We start from the raw sequence: 13,433 nt of genomic DNA, 5'->3' as shown, positions 1-13,433 counted from the left end.
TGATGGTCAGGGGAGGAAGGTTGAGGCCAGAGAGGCGAGGAAGAGGAGGATGGAAACGTAAAGAGGAAGAGGCGCGGTTACGTAATCTCTCCTGCAGAGCGGAGCAGCAGTGAAGGAGGTGAAGGTGGGCGGCAGCTTCTCAATCACTAAACAGAGATAGAAAAAAAAAATCTGATTTCAGTCAAACTGGAGCCTCTGGGCTCAAAGCAGCTGAATTAACTGACCTGATGATGGATTAATAATCTCAGATTACAGAATATTTCCACCAAACCGCCACAGATGAAACCCGGACAAACAGATAATCTGTGGAAAAAATCCGTCTCCCAGCTCTAACAGAAACGACCAATCAGAGCCAGGAGGCGGGGCTTAGCGCTGTCAATCACCCTCCATGTGGTGCTGCTCATCCCTCTCTCTTCCTCCCTCTTTGGGTTTTTGAAGACAGTTTTTATGAAGCTAATATTTGATGCTATTAGGTGTTTTTATTTCACCTGTTGTGTTTTTATTATTCATTTTTATTTATTTGGTAGATTTCTCAGTAGCAGCTCAAGGAGGAGATCAATCTTTACAGATTATCTGTCTCATAAGCTGAAACATGGAGACAATTTTCACAAACATATCAAAACATTTCTTTAAAAGTTACACACTGCAGCTTTAATTCATCACAGGAAACAAATTTATGATCAAAAGATGCAGCCGATCAGGAGGAAACGCACAAAGTCCCAAAGTTACGCAAAACAGTCGGCATCAACGTGACGCAACAACGTGACGCAACAACGATGCACTGGACCAGCAACTGTTGCAGCAACTGTTGCAACATGCAATCTATGAATAGGATGTAACCGAGAAACTGTAAAAACAAGAATCATCATTTAATGAGCTGAAGCTGAACGCTAAGACGAAGAAAACAATAATAATAATTATTATTATTATTATTGGTATCAAACCAGAGAATTCAGAAACAAACAGAACAAGCAGCTGTAGGAAGATCTGACAAAATGTAACAAAACAAGCAAGAAAAAATGTCAGTTTTGGTTGAAATGCGACAAAATCTGGAACAAAAAATAAACGAATAAGATCTGCAATAATCTGCCGAGACAAACTGAAGCAGCAAAGTTTTACTGAAAGCTAAAAAAAGAAAGAAAACTAGAACTGATCATGAGAATAAAAGTAAAATCTGCAACAATTCTTCAGGGCTGAAGCAACCTGTCAACAAACACCGACAGGGAAAACTAAGCCGAGGAAGAATCCACCAAGCTTTCTGACAAACTAAACACATTTACAGAGGGGTCCAAAGTGTGGCTCGGGGGCCATCTGTGGCCCCTAGAACAGCGCTGTTCGGCCCCCGACTTCGATTACTGCAGACTGACAGTCAATCATTTCCTGGGAAGGATTTGAAATTAGGGATGATATATCGGTATCGCATCGGTATCGGCTGATAAGTTAATCTGGGCCGATATTAAAAACTGATATTTATCTCCATCTTGTTGCTGTTTGTTTTTGGAGGATGAAGGGAGGAGCTGCTCATCTGATGACAGGATTTAGGACTAACGATTAATCCGATTAATCATGATTAACTAATTATTGGAATAATTATCAACTAATTTACTGATCGATTAATCGTTAATTGAAGCATTCAGATTCAATAACAGGCATTTTGTTGAAAGAACAACAAACTCAGAGCAGAAATTAAATCAAAACAGAAAAAAAAATAATCTAAGTGGTTAAAAGTAGAATTTGGCTTCTTTAACCCGATTAATCGTCAGAACGTCGCTGCAGCCCCAGCAGGTTTTTGGGAGTTTAATATTGATAAATATCGGTTCTCAGCCAAAGCAGCACCACTAGTATCGGACATCGCTGGCGTTAACATTTTGGTTGCCTCTGATTCTCTGTTTCTGACTCACTGCAGTCATGAGGCAGAAACGCTTGAAAATAAATGAGTTTCTGTTGTGAACAGAAAGCAAACATGTCACTAGAAGTGGTTTAGTTTGCAACGTGCCGGAACGAGTCGGGGAAGAAACGTGGTGACTCACGTCAACATCGGCGTGTCGGGACGATGTTTACCTTCCTCAGCTCCAAACCAGAACATTTAACTGTGACGCTCGTTAGTGTCAAATGTTTTCACCAGGTTTTAATGTTATATTTATGGCAGTTTGGACAAAACAAAAGGCTCCACATTATTAATCAAATGCAGAAAATCAGAAAGAGAAAATAAAACAGGAATATAAATTTATTTAAAGTCGTGATTTTAGTTTTATTCAAACATTTTGCTGCAGCTGAGTTTTGTTCCTCTGTCATTTTAAAGCTGCAGTTTGAAACTTTTATTAATATTTGTTAAAAATGACAGTTTGATATGAAACAATCTGAAAATAATCTATTTCCTCCCTGAGCTGCTCTTGCTGTCTGGAAAAATGCACCAAAAATAACCAATCAGCCAGGAGGCGGAGCTTAGCGCTGTCAATCCACCCTGTGTATGTGCTACTCAATGTGCTAATGTTTGAACAACTTACTGTTACAGGAAAAACATTTTTCTGCCATCATTAGTGGCTATGCTAACCAGCGTTAGCATTTGTAGCAGGCTATGCTGTGAACCAGCTGTAGCTTAGCAGAGAGCAAGCAGGAGAGGGCGAGTACAAGAGTGATTGGCAGCGCTAAGACCCGCCTCCTGGCTCTGATTGGTTGTTTTTGTTAGCACAAGAAGAAGGCAGATTTTTTTTATTTGTCTTGTGACAACATAATGATCATTTTAAAAAAATATGCGAAAATATTTTTTATAAAAGTCTCATCCTGCAGCTTTCAGCCCCAGATGACAGTTTAGCTTCTCTGACCTGATTAAACATGAGAAGCTGAAGCATCAGGATGCGTCAGGCTGCAGCGACGGAAAGCAAACGGATCGCCTGGACTTTCCGCTTCAGGAACAACTCTGTTCCTGCAGCAGCAGCAGAATCAGCTGCTGGCTTCCTGTTCTCTTCCTCTCAATCCTCAGATCTGATTAAGACGCGTCTCTTTTCCTGGAAGGCTCGCCGGCTCAGGCTGGGCACCGTGATGACAAACGGAGCCACAGCTGCCGTTCGATTCAAACTGAATCCTGTTTGATTCCTGCGTTTGTGCGTCAGTCGTGTCTCTCGTGGCGAACCGGCATCTGAAAACTTTCCAGGAAGTTTTGGTCTTTCATTAAAGTCGGGCCGAGTGGCTGACAGAGAGGACAATTGATTTCCTGAAAATCGACGCCAATAAGGTCCAGACCAAAGTCAGGCTCAAGCAATTAATCGTGATTAATTGAAAATAATCATCAACTAATTTAGTAATGAATTGTTAACGGGAGCATACCGATTCAAAACAGGACTTCAGCTGAAAGAACAACACACTCAGAGCAGGAATTAAACCAAACTACACAAAATATGAACATTTTCACTAAGACAAAAAACAATCTGTTCCACCCAGAACTCGTCTGGAATCAGATTTAGATTCACCGGGTTAAGCCAGCAGATCGGTTCTGAACTGCAGACGCATCCTTCGAACAAATGATTGAACGCTCCCTAAGGAGCGCTCTTATTGCAATTTTATTTTCTTAATTAATAAAGAAGAATTTATTTATTAGCATTTTCTTATGTATTTCTAATATTGTGTAAAATGACAAATCTTTAGAATGTGCTAATTTACAATTCAAATACTCGATTACTTGTTAGAAAAAAAAACGATTAATTGTCTGAATAATTGATAGAGAAGTTGATCGTCAATAATCAGCAGAGCAGTTGAATAGTCAGACTAATCGATTTCTAAGAACTGCGGCTCTGCTGGGTTTCAGCAGTCGGTAGTTTTTCTGGAAGAAAACTGGAAACACTGAAGCACGAATAATCTGCCTTTAACGAAATAAACTCATTTCTGACTGGTCTGAATGTTTTCTGCAGTTCAGAGAAGCTGAACTGAACAGTTCGTTTCCTCTGGGTCAAAAATAAAACGACGTTTGATGATGATAATTAACATTTGCTGCTGTGCAGATGATTCACCTGCAGCGCAGCAGACCGGAGCGTCAGGTGGTTCTGTCAGAGCGGGTCGGGCTTTCAGCGTTTCTGTTGTTCAGATCAGAAATCAACACGTAGAAGAACTTGGTTCCATCAGGCGTTCGTTTGTGTTTTGGACCCAAACGGGGCCGAGTTCTGACGGGTTTGTGAGGAATCATGTTTCTGCAGCAGCTGAAGTTCTTGGTTCTGTTCGACCAAACTGTAACTACATGGTGGAGCGTTCGGACCGTTGATCCCAGCGGACTCAGAACCGGATCATGTTTTTCAGTTCTTCATATTAGTTCAGTTGTATTGTGACGTTTTTATTTGTCTAATTCATTTAGTTTTAATTAGTTTTTGGGGAGTGTTTGCTAGTTATTAGTTGACTATTGTTTAGTTTTAGTTTAGTTTTTATTAGTTATAGTAGTAGTTTTAGTTTTTTCATGCTTTTAGTTCATTTTTAGGTGCAGAATTAAGAGGTGATCAATACTCAACAGAAAATAGTATTTTCTTGTGTATAATTGAACGTAGTGGCATTATGTTTTATTCCGATCAGATCCAACAGATTATTATCAACTTTATTTACAACCAATCAATGTCACCATTTGATTGGTTTACCAGATTGTAGAATGAGCTAATTCTCGTCTGAAGTCCAATTTGTATGGAATGGTCCGATTGTGACCCATAAACTAAACTGCTGGATCATGATGTTCATTTGAGTCTCACACATTCATTTAGCTAGCTAAATGTTTAGCTTGTACACTAAGTATTTAGCTAGCTCCAAGCTAGCTCCTAGCTCAGAGCAACTTAAACGATGCATCGTTTAGCTGAGGATCCATTGGTAAACGTCGTAGTGCCTTTAAATCGGTTCATCTTTTGTTTTAAGCTCAAATGTTTTTCAAGAAAAAAAGAAATGACAGGAAGTGATTAGAAAGCAGGAGTTCATAAAAACCAAGCTTTTATTTTGGTGGTCCACTTCCAGTTATTGGCAAGTGAATTTGGATATTGGCTAAATATTTAGCTCTGACCAAAATGTTCAGCCTGAGCTCCATATTTAACTTTATTTGCTAACTGAATATTGAGCTTGAAACGTCAAACTCAGAGTCGACTGAACCGGTTTCTGTTTGTGTGGAAAAGGTTGGGGCAGAAGGGAATCCCCACCTTCTGGCCTGGTCCTGGTCCTGGCCTCCTCTGAGTCCAGGGAGCTGAATGACTGTGACCCTGCCTCGGCGGCTCAGCCGTCATTAGTCCTGCAGCCGCTGCGCTGACTCAGCGCTAAGCTGCTGGATGAGTCACGGCCCGGTTCTCCTGCCGACCCGGCTCTGCTGCTTGATTACAGAGCGGGACGATGATCCAAACGGCCGTGATGTTGCACACAGGCAGCGGTCGCCGTGTGTGGCGTAAATATTTAGTTTCTCTGGAACTAAACGGCTAAACAACCTAGAAATCCCGTCAATGGATTCAGGATGTAAACAAACTGCAGGTCCAACTGGATCCAGGATGTTTGATCCAAACACTCAGTGTTTTTCTAAATGCTCTGTCATGACCTTTAACCTTGAACCTGCTAATAGGGGCCTACAGAAACTGACAATCAGTGGGTATATCTTTGCTAATCTGCTAGCAGAGATTATGTTTTGTTTAGCATTTTTGCTAACTTTTAAAACGCTTAGCACACTTAGCTTTCCTTAAATTAACTGTTCAGAACCAATTCTAAGGTGCTAATTTAGTCGTCTATTTTCTAAACTTTCAGTGGAATAAAGTTCAACATCTGTTGAGTAGTTAGATGTTTATATTCATGCTCTTATTTTGAAGTCTGTTTACGCTTCCTCTCCTCACACGCTACCTTTTTTCCCAATAACTTTATTTAAAACAAGAAACACACACGGACAAAATAAAACAGCAGAGATCCAGTTTAAAGCTGAAGGTTTTACATCAAAACCAAGTTGGTCCTCCACATTGTAGTCTTTGTTGTACTATTTATTTTTAAATTATTTTGGCTGTAATCTTTTTTTTTAATTATTTAACTTTTTTAATATTTTAATTGAATTTCCTTTTTGTTAATATTTTGGTATCTTCAGTTCGATGAGGTCGCTGCCGTCGTCTTTCTGTCTCGGCGTTGTGAACACACTCATCACTTCACGCTGATACTGATTGGTTGTCAGATGCATCGGATCAGCAGAACCCGGCCGATATCGTCTTTAGGTGTTTCAGCGGTTCTGTTTTGCTGTGACCCAGAACCAGTCACGGCCCGGTTTGTGCAGCTCTGCTGTAATCTTCCAAGTATGTGCAGATGTTGCAAAGTTTGTTTTGTAACTTTACAGCAGCGTGACGATGACCCAGAGATGATTCATCTGTTCTGGTCCGGTTCTGGCCAGATTGGGCCGGTTGCATAATCAAGTAAACTCTGAGTTGTGCAGCTGAGCAGAAGCAGCTTGGTGGAGAAACAGGAAGTGAAAGCAGCAGGCCCGGCCGTGGATCCTCCTGCAGCAGAGAGAGGAGGAGGAGGAGGAGGAAGAGGAGGATCCCCTGGAGGTGCCGCAGCCGCTCTCAGTGACGTTGCGGGCCGGGTTCTGCCGGGCCCGCCCCTCTCTCACCACGGGCCTTACAGGAATTCCCCTCGTCGTCACTCAGAGGAAACCGCGCGGCGCCGCCTCAGCTGATAGGCAGGAAACACACACACGGAGCGGGTCGGTCCTGGGACCGAGTCCAGAACCCAGAACCCAGAGGAAGAGGTTCTGCTCTGCACCGGCTGGTCCTGCATGTTGGTTTCTGTTGGAGTTTCTGGAACGGTACTGCTTCAGGGCCCGGTTCTGGTCCGATCGGTGGAGGTAAGGTTCTGAACAAAAACAGGAAGCAGGCGGTGCTGTCGCAGCGGGCCGGCGGAGCTCCACAGCTCCCAGTTTGTTCTGTCCCAGTGGTTCTGGTTCTGGTGGAGTGGGCCGGGTCCAAAGCTGTTGCAGCTCTTTGACCCGCTGGACCTGTTTGTTCTGGAAGCTGCAGGGTCCGGTCCGGTTCAGCGACTGCTTCGGTTTTTATTTTGCACTTGAAGGGAAAGTAAAATTTGACAGTTGATGGTTTTAATGGGTGAACTGGGAGGCCATTTCCTGAAACGGGACCTTTATACTTCCTACTGGTTGCCTAGCAACAGCTCCCTGCAGAAACAAAAACACAGCAGATAAAATCTACCTTTACTGCAGGGCGGCTGTTTCTGAACACCTGAAACATCCTGCAGGTCTGCAGGCGGAGAAACGTCGGTTCTGGTTCTGACTGCAACACCGCTCACATGATCAATCGGGTTAATCATGACAAATCAATTATTGATTAATAGTAATTAATCGAAAACTGGTTTAGTAAAAAAAAAACAAAAAAAAACTAAACATATAAAGTTGAATCTGTACAGAACCGCTGCTGTGAAGTTCTAAACCAACCTGAGTTGCTGCTGAGACCAGAACCCGGCGCTGAATTAACCGGGTCCAGTCCGATTTAATCTGGAGACATTCTGATCATTTTTAAGTTTTTCCCTCCAGCAGCAGCCAGACGAGACGAGGGAATCTTTCCTCACGATGCGATTCAAACAGATTCATAACGATTCAAACCGACTCATGATTCAAACCGATTCATAATTGATTAATAACGATTCATGATTCATAACGATTCATCACGATTCAAACCGATGCATAATGATTATGATTCATAAGTATTCAAACCTATTCATAATTGATTCATAACAATTCATAACGATTCAAACCGATTCATAATGATTCAAACTGATTCATGATTCATAACGATTCAAACCGATTCATAATGATTCAAACTGATTCATGATTCATAACGATTCAAACCGATTCATAATGATTCAAACTGATTCATGATTCATAGCAATTCAAACCGATTCATAATTATTCAAACTGATTTCTGCTTCAGGCTGTCGGATCCTCGTGATCTACTGCAGTCTGCTTTACGGAGCAAAATCACAAACTGAGATTTTTTTTTTCCATATTTAATCCAGGCTTGGGTGGGATTACTCCATCCCTGCGTCCTCCCTTTTGTTTTTACGAAGAGAGCGCCACCTTTCTGCAGGCCGCCTCCTCAGAGAACAACGTTACAGTTTCTATATAGAAGTTTTCAGCTGTTTGACAGAAGCAGGAAGATTTGAGGAGAGGAATCCAAATTGCTGCCCTGACAGACTTCAAAATAAGAGCATAAAAATAAACTCTTCAGCTGGTGACCAAAACCCAAATACTGAACTTTATTCAGCTTTACAAAACAGCCGAGTAAATTAATTAGTGCCTTCGATTTATCTGGAATAATTTATTTAGGAGAATCTAAATGTTCCAAAGTTGCCCAAAGTTATTCTCTCTTAGTGGAAATAGTTCTATGCATAGTTCTGACCCTACATGGATCAGTGACCATCCAGAATATAATAATAATTAATAATATGCACACATATATTTACATAAATAGTTGCTGTTGCAGGTTTTACTGGTTCCACAGATTCAGGCTCATGATGATTTGATCGCTGCTGGAAATCATGTTGGCAGATGTCAAGATTTATTTATTACTTCAGGGGTGGAAAACTAAACCCACCCCGAAAACTAAACCCACCCCGAAAACTAAACCCACCCCGAAAACTAAACCCACCCTGAAAACTAAACCCACCCCGAAAACTAAACCCACCCTGAAAACTAAACCCACGCTGAAAACTAAACCCACCCCGAAAACTAATCCCACCCCGAAAACTAAACCCACCCCGAAAACTAAACCCACCCTGAAAACTAAACCCACCCCGAAAACTAAACCCACCCTGAAAACTAAACCCACCCTGAAAACTAAACCCACCCCGAAAACTAAACCCACCCCGAAAACTAAACCCACCCTGAAAACTAAACCCACCCCGAAAACTAAACCCACCCTGAAAACTAAACCCACCCTGAAAACTAAACCCACCCCGAAAACTAAACCCACCCTGAAAACTAAACCCACCCCGAAAACTAAACCCACCCTGAAAACTAAACCCACCCCGAAAACTAATCCCACCCCGAAAACTAAACCCACCCTGAAAACTAAACCCACCCTGAAAACTAAACCCACCCCGAAAACTAATCACACCCTGAAAAATAAACCCACCCTGAAAACTAAACCCACCCTGAAAACTAAACCCACCCTGAAAACTAAACCCACCCCGAAAACTAAACCCACCTTCCTGCTCTCACATTCACAGCAGAGCCGGTAGAAACGCTCTGACCTGTTAGCTGCAGTCATGCTACGACAGCAGCTCCTCTACAAATGTTTCATAATTGTGGCAGCTGCAGTCAGAGGGAGCTGGAGGAGTTGATTTTCATATTCTTCCCCCACACACTCCTAGCCGCCCGCTCCGCTTCTCGTTATTTCAGGTTTTAACTGGGAGCCCACGCAGTCCCATAATCAGCGGCCTGCAGCTTCCTGCGGGGGCAGCAGCGCGCGTTCAGCAGCAAACCTCTGCAGAGGAGCCACAGCCAGATGCCTTCTTCTTCTGCTGCTGCTGATCGGAGGCGACGCCTGGACCCGGACCCGCCTCTCGCTCTCTCTATGCATTATTGAGAGCTGCAGGTTTGGGCCGGCGCTCGTCATTCTGTTCACGTCCTCACAGCAGAGCGAGATCGGCTCAAACTCCAGCGCTCCACTTTCTATTCTCACTTTACATTTGTTCCCACTCCGTCTCTGAATTATTTAACAAATCTCATCCTGCAGCCGCACCTGATGGGAAAAATCGAGTCCAAACGAACAAACATGAGAAGCTGCAGATAAATCAGATTAGCTTCAGTTTTTAGTCTCTAATGATCTGCAGTTTGATCCCGTCCACCAGGAATCCGTTCTTCTAACGGCTTCAGTTCATCCAGGCTTCAGCTCGGCTCTTTGAACGTCTGAACTTTGACTAGGCCACAGCTTCAGAGTCATGATGCAGATTTAACACCACGCTGCTGTTTGGGTTCCTGGTTCTGCTGGCGACCCGGTTTGGTCCTAGCAGGAACCCTTTGGACAGCAGAGGAATCAAACAGTGCAGGTGCTGAGGCTGCTGGACAAGCCCACACCATCACCCCTCCACCACCGTGCTTACAGCTGGTTCTGTCCGTCCTGGTTCTGTCCAGAGGACGTTGTCCATCAGGTTCAGCTCTGCGAGCCTCGGGCCGGCGGCCATCTTGTTTCTAGAGAGAAGAGGCTTTGTGCTTCAACCTTTCCAAGCAGCCATGTGGATTCAGGGTCGTGACCTTTGACCTGCTAACTGAGGCCTGTGGAGTTGGAGCTCTGGGGTTTCAGGTCGTTTCCCTGAGCTTCACGCTCTGACGTTGGGCTGAATCTTCTGGGACGGTTTAGATGTTTCCCTCTGGGGAATAATCCCTTTATGTTTTAATCTTTACATTTTATTTATTCACTTTAATTAATTATATATTTGTTTTCTTTGCATTTATTGAATTACATTTAATAATTTTATTTATTCTTTTATTTATTTACATTAAATTCAATAGTTTTATTTAAAATTATTTTTGTTACTATTGTTTTATTATTATTTTAATCATCTTGGGAATAATAATGTGCTTCCAGCCCAGCGTTGTTTACATACCTGGTGGTTTCCAGCTGCTGGGGAGAAATGATCCCAGAGGGTTCTGATCTGCAGAACCGGCCCGGTTCTTATTCCGGGTCCAATATGGAGGCACCAGAGACGCCATGCAGACGAGGAAATGTGCATAAATCTGTGGTTTTGAATTTTAAACTCCTTTTCGCTCTGAACTTTCTCACATTTTGTGTTTTTGATGATTTTCTTATCCAGAGGATCTTTGGGTAAAGGAACAGATCTGCTGTTTATTTTAGGGATCGAATGTGTGTCTTAGGGATCCACTGTGTGTTAGGGATCCACTTTGTGTCTTAGGGATCCACTGTGTGTTAGGGATCCACTTTGTGTGTTAGGGATCCACTGTGTGTTAGGGATCCACTTTGTGTCTTAGGGATCCACTGTGTGTCTTAGGGATCCACTGTGTGTTAGGGATCCACTTTGTGTCTTAGGGATCCACTTTGTGTCTTAGGGATCCACTGTGTGTTAGGGATCCACTTTGTGTCTTAGGGATCCACTGTGTGTTAGGGATCCACTTTGTGTGTTAGGGATCCACTGTGTGTCTTAGGGATCCACTGTGTGTTAGGGATCCACTTTGTGTCTTAGGGATCCACTGTGTGTTAGGGATCCACTTTGTGTGTTAGGGATCCACTGTGTGTCTTAGGGATCCACTTTGTGTCTTAGGGATCCACTGTGTGTTAGGGATCCACTTTGTGTCTTAGGGATTCACTGTGTGTTAGGGATCCACTGTGTGTCTTAGGGATCCACTTTGTGTCTTAGGGATCCACTGTGTGTTAGGGATCCACTTTGTGTCTTAGGGATCCACTTTGTGTCTTAGGGATCCACTGTGTGTTAGGGATCCACTGTGTGTCTTAGGGATCCACTGTGTGTTAGGGATCCACTTTGTGTCTTAGGGATCCACTGTGTGTTAGGGATCCACTTTGTGTCTTAGGGATCTGGTGTGCATCAGATCTCTGAAGCAGCAGCTTCCTGTTGTCGCTGCGTTTTGTAAACAAACGCTGGTCGCTGGTTTTCTGCTGGCAGGATTCCTTTGTTTTGCAGCTCAGGGTGGGGACGGCGTTATGTAATCGCTGGAGAGAGAGACGGAGGAGGGTGTGCCTGTCGTAACACACACACACACACACACACACACAGGATGACATAATCCACTGACCTCCTCCACTCCAGAGTTTCCTGGCACGGATCTGGGAATCTGGGAACATCCTGCTTCCTTCCCTCCTGTTGGTGTTTGTGTGTGAAGGAGCGTTTTTGTTCCAGGATGTTTTCAGGTTTCCTGGTTGGAGGAGAAAATTTTTCTCTTTTCTGTAAAATCTTCAGGTTTAAATGAAAAGGAGACAAATTGTTTCTGCTTTCTCCTGCAGAACTGATCCAGTTCTGAAACCAAACTAACAGAGACCAGCTTAGGTTCCTAGAACCTCTTTTGGGTTTGTCGGTACTTCATGAGTCGGGTTGTCAGAACCGGTCCAGTTTAACAACATTCATCACTTTAATGAGACGCGTTGGTTCAAATATCAAACTCTCCTCTAGGAAATATCCAGGTTCAGATTTCATCTTTTACAGAAACAATGAAGTTCAGACGGTTCTGGTTCTACAGAACCTACAGATAGAACCCGAGAACAGAGGAAGAACAGATGGAGGATAAACGAGTGTAAGATGAAAAGATCTAGGCATGGATGGAGGGATGGTTTACATTCCTGCCGTAACGGGTCGAAATTCCTGTCGGAATGGAGGCGCTGGTTCTGGTTCTGCTACCTGATCTACAACTGGACCAGCTGAGTGTTTGAGCTTTATGGTACCAGTGCCGGTTAGCATCACTAGAACCAGAACCAGTTCAGAACCACAGATTACAGCAGAACTTCTGGTTCATCCCCATCCGGTTGGATCAGAACTGCTTGGTGAACATTAAAGTTTTCAGCCCCTGGTTCCTCTTTGTGCCTCACATCAATAACTCCAGGAGCGGTCGGTGTATCAGTCCGTTTGGGTGAGACAGAACCAGGCTGCTGACCTGCTGCATGCTGGAACCAGAACCAGAACCAGAGCTGGGTGTTTTCCAGCATGCAGCAGCGTGTTTTGATGCGTGTTGCTGCAGCGGCGTGGGAAGCAGCAGCATCGTCTCTGCAGCGCCGCTGAAAACGTGTCTCTGCTTCTCTGTTGCAGACAAAATCGAAGAGGCGCAGAAGGAGCTGAAAGATCCCAAAGGTTCACAGGAAGGTGAGAACCAACTGTACCGCTCCGTCAGGGTGGACTGGAGAGTTTCCACACCCAGCAGGAGCTAAACATGTTTCTGCAGCAGCCACTGCTCCCAGTTTGTTTTCCTGTGGGGCTCTGTGGGAGTAGCCTGAGGGCTTAACTGGTTTCCAGTAGGAGAAGCTTCAGCCTCATCCGAGAGGTTTAGTATTCTGATGGGTAGTGAACCTAAAGCACCGCAGCTCCTGTCATAAAGAGACGGACGGGAAACATCCAGCGACTTTTCACACTAACACTTACTTGGACCAGAGAAATCTTGAAATGTTTTGGAAAAAGTTTTTGTTGATGAAAAGAAACTGAAAACATTTTATAGACCAAAATAAATGAATATTTAGAAAACATCTGACCCGAATCAGAAACCTGCACGTTCCAGTGAGGTCAAAGTTTTTAGAAACAGTTGATGGCAGCTGCAGAGGGAGAAACAGCAGTTATTAGGTTTAGGGGGTGAATACTTTTCCACACAAGGCCTGGATGGTTAGGATTTATTCCTCTTTTGAAAGCTGCTTTTTCAGTTTCTACAGTAAATGTTTGAATTTGAAAGAAAAAAAAGCTGCTGCTCTTTATTTAATCATCTA

At 43.5% G+C, this 13,433-nt stretch overlaps 1 protein-coding gene across 3 annotated transcripts in view; it reads left to right on the top strand.

Annotated features, from left to right (window-relative positions):
- hivep1 (HIVEP zinc finger 1) overlaps positions 1–13,433 on the top strand; it is a 41,118-nt gene that overhangs the window by 14,344 nt on the left and 13,341 nt on the right. For all 3 annotated transcript variants that reach the window (XM_014996706.2, XM_014996688.2, XM_014996698.2), the window contains exon 3: positions 12,769–12,822. In XM_014996706.2, coding sequence (XP_014852192.2) covers positions 12,769–12,822 — 54 coding nt within the window. The remainder of the gene's footprint in view (positions 1–12,768; positions 12,823–13,433) is intronic.

The sequence above is a fragment of the Poecilia mexicana genome, unplaced genomic scaffold, assembly GCF_051168715.1.
Source record: "Poecilia mexicana isolate PSO_F unplaced genomic scaffold, ASM5116871v1 scaffold_11, whole genome shotgun sequence".
Taxonomy (NCBI): Eukaryota; Metazoa; Chordata; class Actinopteri; order Cyprinodontiformes; family Poeciliidae; genus Poecilia; species Poecilia mexicana.
The sequence above is the reverse complement of the archived record's forward strand: the minus strand, read 5'-3'. Positions and strand labels throughout refer to the sequence as shown.